At 45.9% G+C, this 24,456-nt stretch overlaps 1 protein-coding gene across 1 annotated transcript in view; it reads right to left on the bottom strand.

The window, feature by feature from the left end:
- The window catches only part of LOC147747844 (protein Cryzl2-like), a 183,676-nt gene that overhangs the window by 84,243 nt on the left and 74,977 nt on the right, over positions 1 to 24,456 (bottom strand). The window contains exons 2-3 of the mRNA XM_086956501.1: positions 22,478 to 22,634; positions 2,371 to 2,467 (exon numbers count right to left, since the gene is read on the bottom strand). Of these exons, the coding sequence (XP_086812627.1) occupies positions 2,371 to 2,467; positions 22,478 to 22,634 (254 nt within the window). The remainder of the gene's footprint in view (positions 1 to 2,370; positions 2,468 to 22,477; positions 22,635 to 24,456) is intronic.

The following is a 24,456-nucleotide window of genomic DNA, read 5'->3' as shown; positions in this document are numbered from 1 at the left end:
TCTTGCAATTGTTACCGTCTCTTCCGATCTGCTATTCTGTGGCTAGTTAGTTGTAAAATGTGATTGCTAGAATGGTCTCATGATGGTGAAATGATTTTTGTTTTTTAATGACATATGCACTTTTTGTGCACCTTGCACTTAACATGTTTGGTTGGTTGTGTACATTTTAAATACTTTGCAAACGTACACCGATAATGTGCAATATTTTTTTTTAATTCTATATGCTTTTATGATTTTTTTTAACATCAAATCAAATCAAATCAGCTTAATTCAATTTTATCAGCTACCCTGCGACTAAACCCTGAACGGCAAATGTGGATGTTCTGGGTATTTGGAAAGAGGAAACTGAAACCAGATACCAGCAACTGTTTTCCAATGTGGGTTTGGTTGAGGACCGACGTAATATAGGTAGACATTGGGGTTGGATCGGTTACCATTATTCGAGTCGCGTGGTAATGGCACGGATTGGTGTATGCGAGTGGAACGGCTCGTATATGAAGGGAGAGGTCCCTGTGAAATCAGGAAGGTATGGTGTGCACAGAAAAACTACACATTTAATCCCCACAGATAATTGTAACGAACCATATGTCCTATCTGTTACGCGTACCACAATGAAATTTCAACTGCACTATACTCCTGAAGAGGTTACTAGTCAAAGAACTGTTACATCTACTGTAATGTATGGAGATTGGATGTTTTATATATGTACGAAATGGAACAAATTCATGCCTCCTGGCAGTTGATTATATGATTCTTGCAATAAAACAATCAAAAAGTATTTTGTTTTTTCAAATCTGACCAGATGGGAGTTTTTTCCACACTAAACCAATATCATAGTTGTGTCTGAGTTCCGTTTCAGATGGTTATTGTTCATCCAGGAAGTGAAATTCTGCATAGAGACATGCCATACAGTGGGACGGGTATGCCCAGATGTGGGTCCTGTGCTCTCCATGCCACTGGAGTCAAGCTATCCTGACTGAAGAGGGGAGAAACCCCGAAACCAGTCCTAGGATGCTTATTTCCAGTCCAGGTAGGACCTGGCCTGGCAGTTCGGGCTGGACTGTTCCTATGGGGTACAGGGTCAAGACTGATCTGCATATGGCTGGGTTCAAACTGGAATGGCATGGAGAGCAAAAAAACAATGGATTTAGGCCCAGTTCTCTGTACTGAGGTGAATGTAAGACATCGTTCTGCATTCTGTCCATCAATTGTTGTTTTTGCATTTGTCACCCCGAGTGGGACAGGTATACCCAGACATGGGTCCCTTGCTCTCCGTGCCACTGGAGTCAAGCTACCCTGGCTGAAGAGGGGTGAAACCCCGAACCGGTCCTAGGATGCTTATTTCCAGTCCAGGTAGGACCTGGCCTGGCAGTTCGGGCTGGACTGTTCCCATGGGGTACAGGGTCAAGACTGATTTGCATATGGCTGGGTTCAAACTGGAATGGCATGGTGAGCAAAAAAACGATGGATTTAGGCCCAGATCTCTGTACTGCGTTGTGAATGTTTGACATTGTTCTGCACTCTGTCCATCAATTGTTGTTTTTGCATACAGTTAGGTGTCAGGATGGCAGCAACAACACTAACCATTAAAAAACCATGTGCACACATACATATATATATAAACATATACACACACACACACATATTTCCAACACAATATGTAACAAAGAACACCTTAAACACACCCAGTGTGGTACAGATAAGGCACTTAGGTGGATATATATCAGTGTGATAGACAAGCAGCATTCATCTGTACAATCTCCATAGAACAATAGAGGCCTAAACAAAAGTCACATAATACAGCAGGTTGTTATCAGTGCACCAAATAGTACCTTCAGTTAATTCACACACACACAACCCTTCAGTACCATGTGCAAAGCCAAATAATCCAGTTAGTATGTCTGCAGCTTAGCTAAGCTTCCAGTCACACTGTACAAACCCAGAACACAGCAAATGAACAACAAAACATCAGATTTCCTCACCCTGCCTCCTTTACTACAACACAAGACTCCAGTGCTCGAAATCTAAGCAATAAAGTGCCATACCAAATGGACACTGCCAGGCAAAAACAACTGTAGATGGTGCGCTATATAAATAAATATAACTCAACATAACAAAGTTGTTATTTTTTTACAAATACTAACCTGTTGTAAGAAAACTATGTGAGGGCAAACAATTTTCAAAACATGAGCTGTGACACTAATAAAATATACAAGTTCAAGACACAGCACAAGATACTTAAAAAAATAATACGGCACTGCATGAACAAGGCGGGTATCATGCATTTTAAAGATGTTGCTTAGCCAAGAGAATTCAGTAAACGTACATTTTCAAATGTTCAAGGGTACGAGGAACCGGGGTTGTACTCACCGGGAGTGAAGGGAAGGTCGAACTGCTCCTGGTACAGCCCCTGGCAAGCTAACATATCCGCAAAATTTACACCTGCACAACGGACACCCACCCTGACCTGCAGGCAAGAGGCAGAAAAGAGAAGTGTGAATGCCAGAGGCTTGGTGTGACAAGTATTTTTTTGCATGAATGTATATACAACCATTAATAGACAATTCAAGATGCAAATAAAACTGCAGGATTAGACACCACAGAATAAAAAACGAAAAACACAAAAATGGACAAATGAACCAATGTTACTGTTTCAGAGACAGGTGAAATCTGGAAAGTGAGCTCGGTTTCACAGGTTTGTGCCAAGCCATAGCAAATTCTAACCCCGCCATTTAAGGGTTACACCGCTGGTCTCATCAAAGACTAGAGTGCTATAAGCAGATGAGAATTAGAGCAAGGTAAACATTTTGTTACGTTTTTGAAATCTTGCAAAATTGTGAATTTTGCTAATTTGCACAATTTCTGGGTTGACATTTCAAACGATTTTCTCCAGCTACACCCAGGTAAGAGCAGAAACTGTCCAAAAGGAAGAGAAACATCGTGCTAAGGAGACATTTTCTCCTCAAACGAATGCCCTACTGGTATCCCACTAACGGTTGTGTGTCATATATGCCCCTGGGTTCAATTTTAGTGTGCAACACCAGCAGGCATATTTCACATAACTCTTGAGAAATGTGGCTATTTCAATCATTTACCACTAATCAGACCCTCCAAGGATTTTGAGGCCTGGGATAGCAATTTGTGGTATTTTTGTGGCATGGCAGAACATTAACTTGTCACAAAAATACCGCTCGGTCTTTGGTTTGTCACTAGAGGAGACTCTAAGGAGTCACTGCTTGACCTTGCAGTGTACACTACACTAGGAGATGGACTTGCACTTAAACATTTCCGATACTCGCACCCAATCACAAATCTGGGTTGAATCCATCCTTCTTTTTGCCTTTGACCTCGCAGTGTCCAGCAGCACCGCGCCTCAGAACTGGAGGGTGTCTGACGCCAGAGAGCGCATATCGAAATTTGAATTGAAAACCCTAAGCTCTCTGGCATCAGCAGCCACAGTTCCAAAAGGTGCACAGGGCACCTCAGGGCGAATGGAGAGATGAGTACACTGGAGACTCTGGAGTGGGAGGGCAATGGGGTGAGGAGAGTGGAATAGTGCCTCGTAGAGAGGCGTGGCATAGAGTGTAGTTTCAGAGTGAAGTGGAGTATCGCAGAGTAGTGTAGAGTGGTGCAGAGTAAAGTGGTATGGAGTGGAGGGGCAGAGGGTGGAATGGAGGAGAGGCGTTGAGGGGAGTAGAACAGGATAGAGTAGAGGGGAGGGGAGTGGAGGGTCGTGGAGTGGTATAGAGTGCAGTAGAGTGGTGTTGTGTGGCGTGGCATAGTGGTAGTTGCGTGGAGTGGCAAAGAGTGGAGCAGAGTGTTATAGATTGGGGTGTAAAGTGGTGGAGCATAGAGTGTCATACATACTGTGGCATATAGTGGAGTATTGAAGAGTGGAGTCATATAGTGGAGCAGAGGGGCGTAAAGTAGAATATAATTGAGTAAAGTATCATATAGTAGAGAGACGTAGCATGTCGTGGATAGGTGGGAATACAGTGGAGTGGCGTAAAGTGGAGTAAAGTGTTGTGTGATATTCAGTGGAGGGGTGTAGAGTGTTGTAGAGTGAAGGTGCATAAAGTGGGGTAAAGTGGAGGGTCATGGTTGGTGTAGAGTGGAGGTAAGTGTCATAGTGGAGTGGCACAGCATGGCATAGAGTGTCGTGGAGTGTCACAGAGTGGTGTAGAGTGAAATTAAGCGGCAGAATGGAGTAAAGTGTTGTGCTGCAGATAGCGGAGTGGCATACAGTGGAGTGGCGTAGAGTAGCTTAGAATGGAGTGACGTAGCGTAGAGTGGAATAAAGTGTCAGAGTGGAGTGTCTTAGGGTGGTGTGGAGTGTCAGAGTGGAGTGGCATGAAGAGCTATTAGACAGAAACCCGTTTCAATTGAAATTACCATTATATTTGTAAAAACAAAGTTTTAAAGATGAAATCATACAGGGCATAAACAATAATGTACAGAAATAGCACCACCTAGTGTATTGATTTGTTCTGATCATGTTAAAGTATGTGTTTCCCCTCGCTTTAGAATTACACAGGAATGTACTTAATTTGTGCTTTCCTAATTATGATATATTCAAAAATATTTGCATAGTCAATTTACAGACGTTTTAATTTTGTTGTGAGCTAGAAAAAAAGCCTTTCCTTTCACACCCCATATTGTCATATAAATCATTCCACTGTGAAGTCAGAGAAAGAAAAGTAAACAGCAAGCTCTCTCGAAAGACAGAGCCAGACATTAGACCTCCGTCTTTGAACGTGCAGCAGATATGACAAGATAAGAAGAAAATGTAAAGGCCGGTTTATAGAAAGCAAGCACTGGAAGAATACAAGGAGAAAGTCAAAAAGGCAGTAAACAGGCTAAGGTCCACAGGAGGGACAAAGACTACATGGATAGGCTAAAACAAATAAAGCTAGCAAATAGAAAACAAGCTAATATGAACTACAAATCACAAAACCAATTATAAACAATGGGCGGAATAAATTCCTTTCAGAATGTCCCCAAGACGTCTTTACCCACCTGACACCTGTGCGGTAGGATTCGACCTAAAAATTGCTGGATCTTTACAAAAGTGCCTTTTTTGAAATTTGTTTAGCTATTTATGAAATCCAGGTAGGGTCTGCCTAGTTAGAATCTGAATTACTGTATTACCTCCCACAGGTACCTGATGCATGTATTAATAAAACCAATAAAGATGTGTTAAACAAAAACATAACCATTAAAAAAATGTTTGTACTCTTATTGCCTAGCTTATTGCTAGTTCAAGATGGAGCACAGTCGCTGTTCTCATTCAGTGTATAAAGGGGGGTTTACCCAAACATAGTCACTGGGACCTGGGTTCTAGAAGTACTGAGAGGAAGGGGTCCCAGCGAGAGTGAAACAACGAATATACAAGTTAGAAAAAAAACAAAAAACACAATAAATGAATCCGCATTGTTTTATTCACAATGGGGATAGATATATTAAATATAATACCAATTCAATTACACAATATAGTAGGTTATACAGTGCCCCTGGGGGAGGGAGGAGTGATTAGGTGAGGATGGTGTGATCGAAGGGAATTGTGACAGTAAAATCAACCAATTAGCGAGAATGTATTGGTAAGTAAGTTGTCATACACAATATACAAGGACCATTGCTTCGATATGAAAATAAACAGGTGTCATACTTCACAAATACAGTTAATGTGACAATATTGGCGTGAGGTTGACAAACGAGGTGCTGTTGTCCAACAGCACCACGTTGATCAACCTCACGCCTCACCTAATCACTCCCTCCCTCCCCCAGGGGCACTGTATAACCTACTATATTGTGTAATTGAATTGGTATTATATTTAATATATCTATCCCCATTGTGAATAAAACAATGCGGATTCATTTATTGTGTTTTTGGATTTTTTTCTAACTTGTATATTCGTTGTTTCACTCTCGCTGGGACCCCTTCCTCTCAGTGCTGTTCTCATTCAAGCATGCTCCAACTAGCTATCAGCTTATGGCTAAAAACAATTTTGAATTGCTTATAATTCTCTAGACAATTATACTCATCTGCACACTCAGAGAGCCAGAGTTCTAAGCAGTACGTAATCTATGCCTGTTCACACAGATAGACTGCCCAAAAAACCCTTTTAGTATACACATTCACCCATTCACTGCTTTACAGGCACTTTAGCTAGGCACTTAAAAGATGTCAAGCACATACACATCTTGTATTGGAAAGGGGGCATGCCGGCAATATTTAACAGAACTGAAGTACTTTCAACGCCAGAGTGCCACTTCCCAGTAGGCAGCAGGTACTCTGGTATAATCATCACCTGGTTTTCTGGATTTTATGCTATCATTGCCTTTGTCAGTCTTTGTCATCGCAGATTTCAGATGTGATTGGCACATGTTTTGGGTTGCTTAACACCCTGAAGAAATGTTGATATCTCCTTCCTATTGACTGTAGGAGGACAGGTGAGCCATGGTTGATCACATCTTGGCTGGACTATGCTATTACTCTTTACTTAGGCGGTTTCCGAGGCTCTGCTTGGCATCTCCAGGTTGTGCAAAATGCTGCTGCCCGGCTCATACTGAGACGTCTTAGATGGTTTTCAATTTAACTTTTTAAAATCTCTGCACTGGCTGTCCTTTGAGCACCGTACATTGTTCCAAGCCAGCCAAGGATTATCTTGCCAACATGTTCCCCCCCTTACTGTACTGCCAGAGCTTCGACATCAGCAGCCTTGGTGGTAGTGCCTTGCATCGAGAGTACGAGGAGGGGAGATAAAGCATTCTCGTTCTTGGAATCAGCTTCCTTTGGACCTCCAGATGCTTCCCTCAGAGGTTTTTCGAAGGAAGCTGCAAACTTGCATCTTTTCTTCTGTTTACTAGGAGTTTCCTTCATTTGTTGGGGTTCCCTAATAGCATTATCGCCAGGACACTCTGAGTAGCCGTGCGCTCTACAAACTAAAGAATGACCCTGCATGGTCCCCAGTGCTGGCCAGACCAACCATGCTCAATCACTTCCCTATGTCTGGCTGTGGCCAAAGTCAGTGTAGTTACTACTTCTGCCCCTCCATCTCTGCTAAGAGCTGTATTTTCACATGAATGCCTATTGACTAGTGAATGTGATGTAGGTCTTACACCAGTGGCTAGTAGCTCCCATATTTAAACATACAGCTGCAGAGGAAAGTAGATCTATTGAGTTCCTATGTGTGCACTTGTTTGTGTATTTTTGTTGTATTGTTGCGGTACAAATTGCAACAATTCTGTTTTTTTTTTTAAACTTTATTGACAGGAAGGAATACTGTTCACATAGTAACATACATTCAATTGGTCATGGTTACATTTCGTACAGGTATCTCTTCATAGGTGGTAGTATTCATGTTAGGAGCACAGATTGTGATGTCTTAGATCTTTGAAGACTCTTAGATACATTTTCGTACGTTCTAGTCTCATGTACTATGTTGTAGTATTGTTCCCCCCTTTGTGCTTTATTCAACAGTAATATTGCTTTTATATTAAACAATTCTGTTTTTTAAAGGCTTGGGGTCCATTGGCTTCCAGTTGTGTTTTAATGGGGTCCCCAGGAGTCAAAAGGAAAGAACCACTGCTCTAAGATTAGAAAAGGAGAACATTCATAGCGTATTCACAGGTGTGGTAGTGACTTAAGACGTGTACAAAACATGACACTGACTAAAACTCAAACTCTATATCCTGGGAGTGGTATGAACTTGAAATGAATAGGACTTTATTAACAGGTAGGTGATTATAGAAGTTAAACCTACACCACACGCAAAACAGATCTGCAGTGTTTACTTGCTATGTGCTAGTTTTACCCAAACATGAGCTTAATAGTCAAAGTTGTTCTAGGGGCCAACTGACAGGATCAAACCAGTTGGCTCCAATGTTAGTTAAGGTCTCAAAGATGGAGGTCTGCTTTAAGGTACTTTATTTCAATATTAGTGAACCAGTATCAGCCACAGACATGAGAACAAAATGTATCAAACCACTCAATTAGTTGGAGTCCCTAGAACTACGTGTTTAGGAAAATAGGCTAAAAAATCCATTAACCCACAGGCCCACTACCTAAACTGAATTAGTTGTTCTGTCTGAGTACACATATGTAGTAATGAAGTGACATTAATGGATTTGCCATCTTCTATCAGCACAGGAAGTGAAATTACTTCTCACCCCCCTCCCAGGACCTATCTAATGGGTGCCACAGCTTGCACGCCCAGCCAGCACGCTTCTGGTGCACCAAAGACAAGCTTATCTGTGCCTGTCCCTGCCTGGACTGTACCAAGAGCCAGAAACCCTGGTCCTCCTCTCTCCTGCTGCTATCATACTGCGACCCTCTGCATCCTCAACCCTGGCCGTTTTTCCACAAGCTGCTGCCTGCCCGCACCTCAGAACACCAGTGGAGCATTCTCCTGCGCTTCCTGCACATTTTCATGCACATCACTCGCTGCATCCACACCAACAGTATCCAACACCACACTCACAAAGTCCTGCAACCATCCAAACAACACTCCACACTCGCATGCATGCTTGCTACTCAACACCCACTCACTCACCAAGCATAGCACAGAGATCTGGGACATGCTGCATAACAATGCACTGGACCAACTTTTTCTCATGGAAACCCGGCTGAACCCTGCATCGGCACCTGACAATGCCACAGTCATTGCCCCAGCTACACGTTTGCCAGGCAAAACAGATTTCACAAGCCCAAAGGCAGAATCACCATCATCCAGAAGACCACCACCAGCTGCACCACATCCATGGACAAGTCACCGTCCAACATGGACAATTCCATGTTACAGCCAAGTTCACCCTAAATGGCTCTCATCTACAGACCACCTGGACAGCGCACCAACCTCACTGACACCATCAGGGATTTCATTGCACCACTCACCTTCAATGATAGCAATTACAGCCTACTTGAAGACCTGAACTTCTACCTGGAAGACCACACAGACCCTCAACTCAAAAGCACTCATCGAAGACCTAGAAAGTCTGAGCCTCACCCAAAGAGTAACAGGATCTACCCACGTAACCGGACACCTCCTAGATCCTATATTCACCACCTTTTACAACATCTGAGTCGACAAGCCCACACCAGTCCCCTGGACAGACAATGCCCTCATCAAGAGCAGCATTCCATCCCGTTCCCCACCACACCAAGAACAGCCTGCCGAAACTGGAACAGCATCACTGGCAAGGGCTGTAACACCCCTCTCCACACCCACCAACCTGAACACATTAAAAGCCTCCCCAAAGCCATCAAGAATTTTAACAACTTGATCACCTTCTGCGTCGACTCCTGCCCTCCCCCCTCAAACACAGCAAAACAACAAGATGACGACCCCCAGGCCAGCTGGTACACAGAGGAACTCAGACTGATAAAACGCCACTGAAAACAACTGGAGCGCAAATGGAGAATGAGCCAGGAAAATGCAGACAGGACCATTTTCAAATCTGCCCTAAGACACTACCACAAAATGATACGGACCACCATTTATGGCAACTTCAATCCGCAACCAGACCTGACAGACCTTGCCAAACTCCTGTCGATCTTATCCATTAAATTAATCTGTTGTATGGCTTTTTAGATTCCGAATGAATTTTGCTAATTCATGCCCTTATATAGGTAAAATTTGCGTTGCCCTTATATTGGCATAGAAATCCAGTCCTAATTTAGGCATAGCCCATGCTACCCAAATACAGGCATGGCTACTTACATCCGTTCATCTACGTCACAACGAGTTCTAGGAAAACCAGGCTCTTAAGCTGTAAGGGACTTCCCCCTGCTTGGATATTGATTTCTCCTAGAACTCATTTATTATGCATGAACAACTATTCCTTAGGGGTTCATCCTTGACGTTCATATGCCCGACTTTACGTCAAAGCTGGCATTCCTAAACACCTTCAAGGTATAAATATACCTTCACTTGCTATGGCAAAGCACAGTGTGTTCAGTGCAGTTCGACTACCTACTTGCCCGGCGCAGCTCGCTACAGCAAGTCCCGAAGGAAGCCTACTCTCCAGCTGACGCACTGACAAAGAAGCTGACATCCTCCTGCTGAGAACCCAGCTTGTGTTTCTGACTTCCCTTGTGGGGTGTTGGGAAATCGAGTCCCAAGACAGAAATACCAACCTCTTTCAATCTAAGGTATGGAGCGGATTAGAACCTAGTGAAACCTTTGGCAATTCTTGGCAGAACTAAAACTTATGCTATGCAGCACCTACTTCTTCCCTAGTACTAGACCTAGGTTAGGTACATTGGGGTATGCGTATTTTAGAAGCACCAGTAGAGTATTTTTAGCCTGTGTTAGTTATGCATGTATTTTTACATGTCATAGCAACAGACAATGCTATTACAGTATTATTTTATACTACTGTTCTCGCTGTACGCATTATACTTTGCATTCTGTCTAACGATTGTAGCAGTTCACCTCTCTTGCATGAGAAAGAAGACTGTTCAATAAATCCTTTTATTGAAAACACCTGTCTCACTATTTCTCTGCAACTCTGTAGAAACGAAACATGCATGATTGACTGAGTAAAATAGTTATTTATTGTTTCCACAACTCTAAAGATATTTGTTCCAGTCCTAGGGAAACAAAGTTGTCATGTTTATGCGGTTGTCAGAAACGAATCCCTTCTTGTTTATTCGAGAAAGTTTCCAGTGACCTCTGAGTAAGTCGGCACACACAATTAAGATTAATATACTCGATAGAGACATACTGACCTCAGTCCTATGTTAAATCTATAGTGTAAATTATTCCAATGTGCAGAGCCTATTGGGAATATAGGAACTACACTACATTGCACCCAACAGTTTGGTAAGGCACTAATTTAACGCTAGATACTAAAGTAACTCAGTCTTGCATTTCTCATAGACCCCTTTTTCCGGTAAATACTACAATAGACTTCTTCAGTGGGTAAAAGGATAATATCCGCCATAGCGCAGTAAGACGAAAATTCTATGTATTAGCTTTTTGGTTTGTTCAAAATTGTTCCAAAATATTGTGCACCTTATCTTTGTTTCCTTGAAGTTTGCTCTGCAAACTTTCCGTCAACAAAATGGCCAACTAAGATAATCTCGGGGCCATTGGAGATACAAGCTACAACGCCGTACTAGCTTTTTAACATCACAGGTTTCCAAGAAACCGATGAGGATGCTATAAGCATTCCTCTAAATTTAAGGAAAGCCATCACTGTAGGAGAGTAGGGTCTGCTTTCCTATGGTCACCCCACTTTTTGCTTTACTGGTTTTTGACTTAATGTGGCTGTGGGCCTGCTTATCAGACCCACAGCCCAGCTGTGCTGTTCTCTCTCTAAATTCACTACAATGTACATTAGGTACATTACCAATTGGATACTGGGTCACCTTATGAGCCCCTGTACAGTGTACCATAGGTACCCAGGGCATAGGTGCATCCAAGGCCTACCAGGGGCTGCAGCATATCTTTTTCCACCCCTGGCTGGCCATTCAAATTGACACAACTGGCTGATCACTCAGCTGGGGTAAGGTGGTGTAATCACCCCTTGCTTAGATATAGTATACCTATATCTAACCTTATGTCTGGACACATATACACCTACAAGTCACTCCTATGACAGGCCTTAACAATCCTGGAGGCAGAGTGTTTGGTTTTATGTGAGATTGTGCTCTAGCATGATCTGAGCCAGTCTGCAGCTTTCGGAACCATGTCCTTAAGCTGTCTGGGAAATTGCCATACCATATACTCTAAGTGCATTATAATCCTCGCGGTTTGATGCTAACTATGGTTTGGCTTTATCGAAACATGTCGAGTAAGGTGTCATACGATTTGGAATACTACTCCCTCGCCAGTCCTGGTGACGGGGGTAGCATTCCACCCTTCTAGAGGGAGAAGACATGTTGTTCTAACTATTCCCAGTTAAAGTTAACCAGAGCCTCAGCATCACAAAATGGATGCTGCTGCCACAGACACAAGTCTGACCTCCTGCTTCTGGGAGTCCTTCCAGCGAGGGAGGTTTGGACAATAGGTTTCCTGCCTTGGGAGGTGCTAGCAGCACCCCAGACAGGATTTTGTGTATTGGGACAGGGGGGGCTCAAAGGATTGAGACATGCCTGGGGCACACAAGGTGTCCCATGCATAGTCCAGTTCAAACCGGTGCTGGGGCTTCCCTGCCCCAGCTCTGGCACGAAACTGGACAAAGGGATAGGGTGTAACCGCCCCTTCCCTGGTCCCACCCATAGGAGGGACCTAGCAGGTAATCCAGCCCCTAAAATCAGTATATAGGTAGGAGCCGAGTCACTAGGACTTTAGATTATCCTGACTGAAACTTTGAAACGAAACTCTGGACCTTCATCACTCTACTTTGAAAGAAGACGACTGGAGAATCTCCCTTGTGGTCAAGGAGTGACCACACTGCACAAGCAGGCACCATCCAGCAATCGGCTACTTGCTTTGCCGCCGCCGGAGCCCGAGCCCAGAGCCTGACAAGAACCGGATTCCCAGACATCAAACAGCCCGATCCACAGTCCCTGCAAAGCTGAGACCCGTGGAGGCGACGCAAGACGTGGGACCGGCCATTTTGAAAAGAGTGCGACCTGCTAACTGTGCAGCCCCCGAGGCCTCCTCGAAGCTGTGCATTGGGGATTGAGAAGCCCTAGCCCCGAGCAGCATCTGCACCGAAGATCAGCCCTGCACACTCCACGAGTTCTGCGTGGGGCCCGTTTGCATTTTCCTGCTCGACGCGTCTGCCTGGTCACTTGCACGTTGGTTGGTGGCCATCTTGGCGATGATCCTGTGAAACTACACCGCTGGTCTGGTTGCTCAAGACTGGCCCTTGCTTCCCTGAAAAAAAGCAGCCCCTCAGACTTTGCTGGTCTGAGTAAGAAGCCTACATCGATTCCTGCGTGGGTTGCCTTTGCCAAGGCTTGTTGCCTCCAAACTTGAAGCCGACACCGCCGACAGCCAGAATCTTCGTGGGACAGTTTGTGACTCCATCCTGCGGTACAAAAGGGGGTGGTGATGGACGGAGCATCTGAATCAATCAAACACTCACACCCAGTCAAAAGATCTGGGTTTAATCCATCACCGTTCTTTAGCTCACTCTGCCACCCCAGTTCAGACATGGCTATATGCAAATCAGTCTGACCCTGTGCCTCATGGGAACAGTCCAGCCCGAACTGCAAAGCCATGTCTTCCCTGAACCGGAAACAAGCTTCCGAGGACCGGTTTCTGGCACTCCAGCCGTCTTCAGCCCGGCTTGCTTGAATCCAGTGGCAAAGTGAACAAGGGACTCACGTCTGAGCATACCCCGCCACACTTATGGCGGCCAAAAGCGGTACAAAAGGGGGTGATGATGGACGGAGCATCTGAATCAAACACTCACACCCAGTCAAAAAATCGGGGTTTAATCCATCACCGTTCTTTAGCCCACTCTGCCACCCCAGTTCAGACATGGCTATATGCAAATCAGTCTGACCCTGTGCCTCATGGGAAAAGTCCAGCCCGAACTGCCAAGCCATGTCTGTACAAAAGGGGGTGGTGATGGACGGAGCATCTGAATCAATCAAACACTCACACCCATTCAAAAGATCTGGGTTTAATCCATCACCGTTCTTTAGCCCACTCTGCCACCCCGGTTAGACATGGCTATATGCAAATCAGTCTGACCCTGTGCCTCCATCCTGGTCGTCGTCGATGACTCCCGGACCACGTGGTTGCAGAGACAAGCTTCCCATCAGCACCTGATCGCATCCCGACATCGCCCGTTCCATCCTGGTTCCACGCTGGTCACTGGCTAGTGACCCAGACTGTCCCCTCTGCTTTCAGGTCCTCTACATCTTCGATCCACCCTTGGATCCACCCGGACTCTTATGGCCGCCTGCAGCATCTTTACTCCAAGGCTCCATAGATCTCCACGACGAAACCCGACACACTTTTGGACCTATGCACCCGCTTCCTCTGGGTTCGTTAGCGCGAGTACTACGGTGCTCCTGTAGAGGTTTACATCCCTAGTGTCCTAGTTGCCAGTGGTTAAATTCTATTCCAGTCGGAAGGCTCCTAATTCTTTAACTTTATAACTTTTACGCACCCATTGACTTCAATGTGTACCCTCGTGGGCTTTTAGACTCTGCACACACATCCCGTGGGCCTCCTGCTCTCTAACTATTGTTAGCTCAGTGTAGCCCCAACGATTCCCAAGGCCCTAGTCCTTACAATTGTTCGTGTTGTGGTACTTATACCACTTTTTGATATATGGTTTGACGGGCCACCCGCCCTATCCACAATTGTGCAACTTTTGTCTATTCTATTTAGTTTTGCGCTTGTGCTTCTGTGCTCATAAAGAGTTCAGGGGTTTGTTTAGAAATAAATACATATATATTTTCAATATATATCTTGTGTGGTGTCCTTTCATTTGGTATTAAAGGGATTTCATATGGTAAAACAGCTGGCTTCACATGCCCTCTTGAGTTTAGCCTAAGACTGCTTTGTCCATGCTACCCCTAGGATAGCTGGTCTATAAGGTTGACTTTACAACCATCACCATAAGGGTTGTTTGGACTGGTGCAAGGTGCTCACTAGAATAGTGATCATCATATACCAGGCCAACTTCTCACAATCACTATAAAACTTATAAAACATGGCCCGTCATCGGGAGGTGGTAGGGCAGTTTTTGCGATAGAGGCACATGAATATCACTAGACAGAGGTATTCTATTCTTAGATAGTCTTCCCTGAAGAAAATCCAGTAACACATGTGTTTCACTTCTACAAAGATGATGAACCATCAGAGGAATACATTCCTTTTGAGGATATAGAAATTCCACTCACATACCAGGAGCATGAGCTCTGGTTTAAAGGTGCCCTAAACATTTAGATCACATTACCAGGCTCGGTCCATTAAGTAGACCAGGATCCACATGGCCGGTTTTAGCTAGCTATACACCACATCCTGACATTGATAATATGACTGATGTGGCATTACTAGCTCAACTCAAGGAGTTAATCAAAATCTATAGACAATTGGTTCAATAGGTCATGCGAACTCTCACAGTCGAACCTGCGATAGTGATTCCACAACATACCGCTTACCAGGGGAATACACAAAAAATTACACCACAGAATTTACACTCAGTCATTGGTAAGTTACTTGCGAAGAGGGAACAAATTCCATTCTGGGTAGCTCACAAAATTACTCAAAACGAAGCAGTATTTCTTAACACTACCCCTCATGAGAAACACAGAATTTTAACAATCTGTTTGCCAATGGGGATCGCACCACCTCTGGAGGACTGCAACACTTGGGGTACAGTCTTCGCTGCTATCTACACTAAAACACATGGTGTACCGTCTATGGCGGTGTGGCGGGGTATCAGAGATTTGCTGGACACCAGTACGTTTGAGTGAAGGTTTTATTTTTATAAAGACTTTTCTCTGTCTGCTAGTAACTCTCTCTCTCTGGCAAACTTGGCTGGATCCGTCTTGACTCTGTAAGGTGGGGTCCAGGATGACCAGGTTATTCAATACAGGGGTCCTTGTTTCACTGCCTCCCACGTCAGTTGGACCCTCGAGGGAACGAATACCCAAAACAAAAGGAAAACAAACAAGATTTAGGACAACCGTTCACTGGGTCAAATTGTATCAAAGGACCGGGGGGTGAGGAAACCCAGATGCTCAATGTGCTCACGGGGCCGGCGTGTCACAGACTCTGGTGATAGTGAAGGGAGGGGGGGAAGAAGACTATACAGGTATTTACAGCTATGTACAGGTATTTAGGAGCGGTCAGAGTTAAGCGTAGGGCGACCTCGTCTGCCGACCCAGCCTGCCACTCTGCCCCGTACCTGTTCCAGCCACGCTCCTCCCTTTGGAGCGTGGCAGGGCGATGCGTGGTATCGTTGGCCTCCTGGCTTCTCCACAACACTCTCCGGCTCCTGCCTTCGTTCCGCTGCTTCTGGTGCTTCTTCTGTGGTCGGACTCCTCTCAGATCTCTACTCCCAGTCTCCTTCACCGAGGAAAACCCTGTCCGTCCTCTTCCTGGTTTCCACCTCTTTTGACGCGGACCATTAGTACTACTGCTATGTTTTAGAAATAAAAAGATATCACCTTAAGAGTGCCTCCCCACGAAACAGCCTAGAGGGACGGCCGGTGTACCGACGGATAGAGCGGTGCACCCACTACCTGAGCCGGTGCCAGGTGAGGTGGGGCTGTTCCCTCCCATCGTATGGTCAGGAGGATGAATGCATATCGCACTCTAAAGGTGATATCTTTTTATTTCTAAAACATAGCAGTAGCACTAATGGTCCTGAGGAAGCAGCAGGAGACCGGGTGGCTCCAGTGACTGCAGAAACATGTCGACCTAACATTCTTGTTGGTAGTCATTTGTTACACTACTACTTGCACTGTTTTTATTGATTTGGGAGTGAAGGGGTGCATATTAAAAGTTGTTTTTCCCCCATCACTATCCAATTTTAGAGCAATTCTTTTTTCTTTTCACTTTATCACTTTCACTTTTAGCACTGCTATTCAGTTCCCCACAAGACACACCCTGTTCACATCTGAGTTAGTGTTTCTGGTATACCCTAGATTTGGTTAACAACATCTGCCGGTCTGTTGCGGTTTACCAGTTCTCCTGACGAGTTAGAGATCCCAGATGATGAAGGGCGGTCCCGATGGTGGACTGCTGGGAACTCGTTCACACTGATTGACTCCACTTTCCTTCCTTGTTTATCAACACTTTGGTTGTCATTCTGTTAGATACATAATTTAGTTGGCCCTCTGACTCACTGCTATTCTTTGTACAGGGAGTATGCTTATAACATCTTATAAGTTATAACTACCCCCCGGGAACAAGGTTGGAAAATAAAGTTTAATGTGCCTGAACTCAAATTTTTTTTAATGCATCTTTTAGCGAGGGTGTTTTTCACATTCTATGTTTGAAAATACCACTTTCAGAAAGTAGGTATTTTCTTGCTTAGCCATCCAGTGTGCCTCTGCTAGTATCTGCATTGACTGCCTGGTTTTGGAGTGACAGGGACTGGGGATGTGCAGTGGCTCCAGAGAGTCTGGAGGAGTCAGAGCTGGGCTGAAAAACCTGGGATGCATTTAGAGTAGGGGGAGGAGATTTCCTTTCATCTGAATGTGCCTGGTCTGCCTTCCACAATCCTGTCTCCACCTCCTACCAGGAAGCTTCACCAGAAAGAACAGAACTAGTTTTTGCCTGAGCTTAGGGCTTCTCTGCCACCAGAGAACAAAGGTTTTTGTAGTAGAAATACTGGGGCCCAGTTGCTATTTTTGCCATTGAAAGGAGAAGGACTTTTCGGTGTGGTCCGTCCTCTGCTTGAAGGAGATCTCCAAGGGCCTGTGTGTTCTGGCCTCCTGTTATGAAGTTTCAGGGACACAAAGACTTCGCCCCCAGCTCCCCTGAACCCTGCTGCTGTGAGTTCTGACCTTCCAGGAGGTGCCTGTGCCAGGTTGGGCCTCTGGAGGTTGTTGTTGCTGTTTGGGAGCTGGAAGAAAGAAGAAACTTGAACTGCAAAAATCGACGCATCGCTCTTCTAATGGCTGTTTTTCCCGATGCATCTACACGGCGCAAGAAGAATTTCCACGCATCACTGTGCCGCTGCGAAAACCGACACTGCACCTGTCGACACTGCAAGAATCAACACATCGAGGGATCACGGCTTAAGAGAACCGATGCAGCGCCGCACGATCACCAGCGCATCCTGGTTTTCCACGCTTCGCACCAGTCTGGCAAGTATTCTAGAGTGCATCACCTGTGGACCGGAACAGTCACGAAGATTCGGTGCATCACTCCCCATACAGACCGGAGTCAACGCAACCCTTCCTCTGCGTGCAGTGGGATTGTCGCATTGCCTCCCCAAGGTTCTAGGAGTTGATACATCTCTTGGTTTCCAACTCTGCGGCTGTTTGGCCGTGTGAATTTTGACACAACTACAGGTACTTTGTGTAAACGTTACGCATCCATAGTGTTCCATGGTACAAGTTCTGGAAACGTTTTGAAAGTCATATTTTGTTTACTGTGTATGTTGGATTTTTGTCGTTTTGGACTGTTTTAGTTTAGATAAATATATATTTTTTCTAAACTGGTGTGGTGTCCTTTTGTGGTGTTTTTACTGTGTTACTCTGTGTGTTGGTACAAATACTTTAAACACTGCCTTTGGGATAAGCCTGTCTCCTCGTGCCAAGCTACAGAGGGGGTGAGCAGGGGTTATCTGAAGTGTGTTTCCCCCTTACCCTGACTAGAAGCAAGGGTCCCTATTTAGACAAAGGTACCTACCTCTGCCAACTAGAGACCCCCATTTCTAGCATCACTCTAATAATAGTTCTTATTGTTGAGATATTTTTCAGTTTGATGCTAATTTTTACTCATATGATTTGGGTGAGCTTAGCAAATAATAAAGGCCAATTACTATAAATTGCCAAGAAGTGTGTGAGCACTGATTCTGGAGTTCAAGGCTGGGTCGCTGTTTCTTTGCCCTGTAAGTGCAAGAGGATCTCACATAGGTCTGCAAGACTCTAAAGACCTCTTCACTCCTAGAAGTATAACTCAGAAAAGGGGTTGGGAAATGCAGTTTTGCTTTTCACCACACAAAATCAGTCGTTGTGGGTGTGTGGGGGGTGAAGCCTACTGTGTGTGGCCCCCAAAAAAGTGGAGCTCAACCAACAACCCAAAACTTGAAGTAAAAACAAATAACCTATCTTTCCCTGTAGAGCTGGATCTGGACAGATGTAGGTACAAAGAAGGCCCAGGAATGGTGCAAGTTGACCATCCAGATCTTCCTGGAATGAGTCTCTGTAGCTCCTGGACCTCTGCTAATGCTTGGTCTCCTCTATTGGACTGTGTCCAGCTGGGCTTGAAGGATCCCAGGCCACCTGGTCAGCTCACTCCTTAAAGGTGAACTCCATTCAGACCAACAGACACATATGTGCTGTGTGGTTCTTCTTTCAGTCAGGGTCCAGACCCTCTCCTTACTTCGCAGTTCACTTTCTTTCCCTGGTCAGGTCACAGCACCATGGATTTCTCCAGTGTCACAGACTTGTTCCTTGTACTAAGGAACACAGCCACCACAAGTGGTCTTGTCCCTGCCAAACATCATCTTAGCACCGGAGAACAGTCTCTTTAAATTCTGACAGTATAAGGCCTTGGCCCACAAGGCAAGTAATCATTTGACTTTGGGAGCAGTAGCAGAAAACCAAAAGGAACCAAGATGTCAACTTCTTCTATATTGTGAAATATAACCCAAGTCAAGAGAAGTGTATCATGCTTACTTCTCTTGCACCTTCCCAGACCTTTCACGGCTGGTAGCCTACTAGTGGGCTTGAGTCAGGCTGTTTGAGCCACAGCGCTGCGACTGTGGCTCAAACAGCCTGACCTCAAGCCCACCTCAGCCTGACCCCTCTGAGGTCCCCACTCAAGAGGGGACCTCCAGCACAACACAGAAAAGGAGGAGAAGTAGAATGTATGTGGATAGCAGGTAACCGTGCTGTACAAAGAGGGTCTGGCAATTCCCCTGGCTCACCAGCAAGAGCATAGCTTGGTCAGTAAGGCTAGGGGGTGTGAGCTTCAGATTTTCCAACAATCACGCAGGCATATCATGTCAATCATTATGTAAGAAGCAGTGCATGAGGGGGGCTTATGGGCAGTGGTGGCTGGTAGGAAATGGTGACAGGGGAGTAGAAAAAAAAGAAAGAAAAATAGAAGCCTTACCGGCTGGACTCCAGCACCACTCTGTCCTCACTGTTTTCCTGGCTCCCAGCTGCACCCAGGCTGCCCTATCCAACCACGCCGCTGCTGTCACCAGCAGGACAGCATCGTCAGGATTGGTCTGAGCGGCCTGGTTCGGCGCTCATACAGGGAGTGGGAGCCTGTGCATGTTTTCCACCCCCTTTTGTACCGCGGTGTTTTCCACCCAGGCTGTGAAATACAGATGGTTGGAGAACATGCTAAGTGCGGTTGACTGTTTGGCCGGCCCAAGACTGCTGGCCAAACCGGCATGCACACTTATGATGCACCAACCACTCCTCCCTCTGACGCGAGCCCGCCCCGCCCTAACCTTATCCATTATACTAAAAATAAAATGATATTAACATTCAGTTATTAGAATTTTAGTTTTCCCTTGCACTGCTCATAGAGCAGAGGGGCGACGCTCCTCCACCTTAGTGGAGGAGCCGTCGCTGCTTAAGGGCCAGTGAAAAGGGAAAGGAGTACAGATTATGAGGAGATACTGAAAACAAGAGTATTTTGTAAAATAACCATATTTTAAAACCTTCAAAAGAGACGTGAGCGTTTGTGTGTGTGTTTTTGTCTGCACGAGTATTTACAAATCCCAGGAGAAACCTGCTAGACAACTTACCATACCCGACTGAAAGATCCGGTACCCGACTATTTATTAAACAATACATTTATTAGGGGCGTGTAGCACCCCAAACACTCCCCCTGAAGATACGCCCCTGCCTGCCAGACTGCTACAGCATCAAGGAGAGGGTACCAAACAAGATAAGAAGCATAATGTCACCGCCAGCATGGGTGAGGCAAGTCTATCAGGAAACCACCACCTCATGCTGCTGTCACACTGTCCCAAATAGACACGATTGCCCTACATTGGTCTCTAGCCACACATTGAAACTTACATTCCTCATATACGCCATACCAAAGGGAGCTAGAGAACTCCTTTTATGAGGAACTGGTGAGACATACTGGGCATGTTCAGTAAACAGTGGTTGAAGGTAAAAAGGCCAGAACCACAAGTATAATCCGCTGCCATCTCTACAAGCCTCATCATAGGAGGGGACAGTAGTTACCGCCCTATAGGGGGAATTATCGTCTCAGAGGGCAGAGTTTCAAAAGAGCTGAGCTCTGGAGTGCAGCATCTCTCAACCTCCAGTGGATTCACTCTAGTCGTGCGGACAGGCGGCAGAATATCAAGCAGGTAGGGTAATGCAGGAGGCTTCCTTCACGACAGGGCTTCCCATCTTACCTGTAGGACCCATCTTCTTATATGTTCTGAACAGAATTCCCATTGTACCTGTATGACCCAAGTTACTGTATATTCTGATGGAAGCTCACTATGTGCCTATAGGTCCTATTTTAGTGCACGTTATAAAGGGAGACTACAGATCCATAAACGTAAAATGTAAATGCAGTGCTTATATATCGCACGTATCACCCCCGAGGGGGTCTCAAGGCGCTGTACACATACCGCTGTGAAACCCTTCCTGGCCTTTCCCTGTGAAGTGCCCACTCCTAGGTACCCCCAAGGTGAAGCCAAGCAAAACCCTGGACCACACAGAGGCGCTACGATGCTGCATTAAAGGCAGGCGGGCGCTATCCAAATGCTAAATAACAATGACAATCATGTAAGTGCTGAAGGAAGTTTCCTGTCACCAGATGTGCCTGTACCGTCTGTGCTCTGACAGCGCTCTCTCAAATCCTGTATTACAGGAGCTATTCTATCATCTTCATGGGAGTGAGAGTCCGTCTCATGTCTGTGCCTTTAGGAATAGAGTCACAGACAATATTTGGGTGGATTGGTCTCAAATACCCTCTACCCCGCCCATCGACCCACCCCTAGAATGAGCTTAACAACCACCAGCTTTACTGTTGCCCAGTGGCCAATTATGTTATGTGTGCACCCTTCAGCAAGACACAGCTTTTAAGCCAGAAGCATTTTCTTTTCCCTCCTATTGCTCTGGCCAGCGCTATAGAAAACTTCTTAAATAAAATAAAAAATAAGAACATTTTTGGGACTAGTCAATTTGGGCATGCTGTTTTTTCCCCGATAAGGCTGTTTTTCATTTACATTATTTAGGTTGTTGCTTTTTTTTCTATTATTCTCCTGTTGTTATTTTCCTATTATTGTGTTTATGTATTTTTCTCTTTGCAACTGATGGGCATCCCCCAGTTGCTCGCTTGGGTTAGAAGTTTGTGTTTAGTATACTTATTAAATAAAAATAAAAAAACAGGTCTAAATGTTTGAATGTGAACATTAGATGTGTGCTTTTCTGAGATTCTCAGCTGGAATTAGCGGGTACTCCGCTATAATTCCCTTATTCTAATGCTACAGCAGTAAATGTTATAATTTGAGAACCCTGCTTTTAGCGTTTGTTAATCTGCTGTATGTAATCTCGATTAAAAAGATGAATTCTAAAGCTGATATGTTTGAATGTTCTTCCCATCAATCCTGTTTGGGTTCCGGAGTAGCGTGCCACCCAGGAGTAGCAAGCGCTATATAAATGCAAACCTTCCCTCTTCTGTCCCTCCATTAGCCTTTTTAAATCCGAACAAACAAACTCACAAGTCCACCGATCAAATCCTCTTTGAGTTCTTGAGTAGCCTTCTACTCGCTGACAAAAGCGCCTTGACACCCCGTCAGTGGTAATAAGCACTATATAAATTCAATTACAATTCTGACCCACCTTTCCCCCAGATCCCTCCCTCTGTACACTTGTAATGGAGATGCTGTCAGAGCACATTACCTCATCAGGCTGCAGCTCGCGGGGGGACACATCCCCAATCACCAATGGCTTTTTCAGCTCTCTGCACAGTGCCGCTCGATAGGCCCTTCGGGTAGTAGAACAACCCAGCCCATCCCGGGCATTCAATCCAAACGCATCCCTCTGGGAGGTGCATATTCTGCAACAACAGAGAAAGGACAGAGGTTAAAACACAATCACTTAATACCTCCAGACTGGTGGTAGAAGGGAGAAGAATGGGACAAAAAGGGAGCGTAGTCACTCCTTTTCTGGTATGAGCCTACCAAGCCAGGTTTAGTGATGATATAGGCAACCCTCCCCACGCATGATGAACATAGCATGCAATGCAATAAATAACCACATAAAAAGGTGTTTGGAAAACAGTTTGCTGCTGGTTTATTTCATGCAAGAAGTATGCCAGTGTGGTGGGTTAACTTACCAACCTATCCAAGGGTAGGCAGAGGTGACTGACCTAAGCTGCCCTGCCCGCATGATGAGCCAAACTGCACTGTAGCCAACCCAATCGGTGCTACCGTTTGAATGGGGATATCCCCCTAAAATACCGTGGAACATCAGTCCTGACTTTACTCACGCCTTTTTAGGGGCGGAACGTTGCAAGGCAAGCCACCGGTTGCTCAGGCTTACAACTGCCCGAAGAACTAGCGGGGCGCCGACGTTTTCATCCAGGGCCCTGCCATGAAGTCTCTTGGGGTTTAGCATAGGGCACCCCTATTATGCTCCTGAAGAGGGTTCCCTCTATGTACCAATCAGCCTTCCGATTGCCCTGTATCTCAACACAAAATTAACAAGTTAACATAGTCTTTTCCTGGCCGTACCCCTCCAGCCAACCCGCCGGGTATGCGGTAAGGAAGGAGATGGCGGGACCAGGAGAAACAAAGAGGAAGGCCAGTGGGCAGGGGCAGGTATAAGTACCAGGCCCGACCCTCTGAGCGCCGGAAGTGACGAGGCCTCGGCCTTTGGGGTACTCCCTGGGGTCACAACAACTACCGCGTGGTGATGTGCCGTAATGCGGCACTAAGGTGGCAGCCCTTTTATATGGGCACACTGCCTGGGCACATACCCGGGGGTCCGGTACCTGAGCAGCAACCCGGTTCAGGCACCCTACCGTGCCAAGCCTGCAGCTCTCTCAGCAAAACAGGCAGGCCCCACCCTATTATAAAATGCTGTTTAGAGCTTAGCAGAGCCAGGTGCTCCACCCTCCTGCTGAGGGGAAAGGCAAGATCAAACCAGGACCGGAGAAGGCCGCCACCCCCACCAACCCCGAAAATGGTTTGCCAGAAGATCAAGGATGACCAGTCCCAGGTGCCCCTTCCCAAACCCCCTGCAACGGTGCTGCCCAATTCAAGCAGACCCCAGCAGACTAGCCGGCCAAAATGCATACGGAGTGGGGGTGCGGGGGTTGGGGTTTGAGAGGGTGTCCCACACAGGGACACAGTATCCCAGAGGAGGGGGTGGGGCAAGGGGACAAAATCACCACCACTATGTTGAAGCAACTGTGGGCCCGACACAACACACCCAAGGCATGACCAGGAGGAACAAAGAGGTAGGCCAGTGGGCAGGGGCAGGTATAAGTACCTCGCCCGACCCTCTGAGCGCCGTGACGAGACCTAAGTCCGGACTTTGGGGTACTCCCCGGGGGTCCCCACGACTAGAGTGAGGAGATGTGCCTGTGCCATAATGTGGCACTAAGATGGCCGCCCTTTAACATGGGCACACTGTGTGTGCCGCGGGCAGCCTTAGATGATGTGGAGGAGGTGATCCAGCGAGGAGCAGCTCCATCAGCCGCAGCCAAGCCAGAAGGTTGCAAAGACATCCACTGCAGAGGTAAGATGGCGGGAGAGGCTAGTGCCATGCAAGGTGTAACGCTGATAGAAACTCCAGGCAGGGAGCAATCTCCAAGGCAAGGTGTATTCATGTAAATGCACTAGTCCAGATCTGGCACATCGATGCTACGGAGCAGG

This window comes from Lissotriton vulgaris, chromosome 1_1 (genome assembly GCF_964263255.1).
Source record: "Lissotriton vulgaris chromosome 1_1, aLisVul1.2, whole genome shotgun sequence".
Taxonomy (NCBI): domain Eukaryota; kingdom Metazoa; phylum Chordata; class Amphibia; order Caudata; family Salamandridae; genus Lissotriton; species Lissotriton vulgaris.
This window is presented reverse-complemented; position numbering and strand designations above follow the sequence as displayed.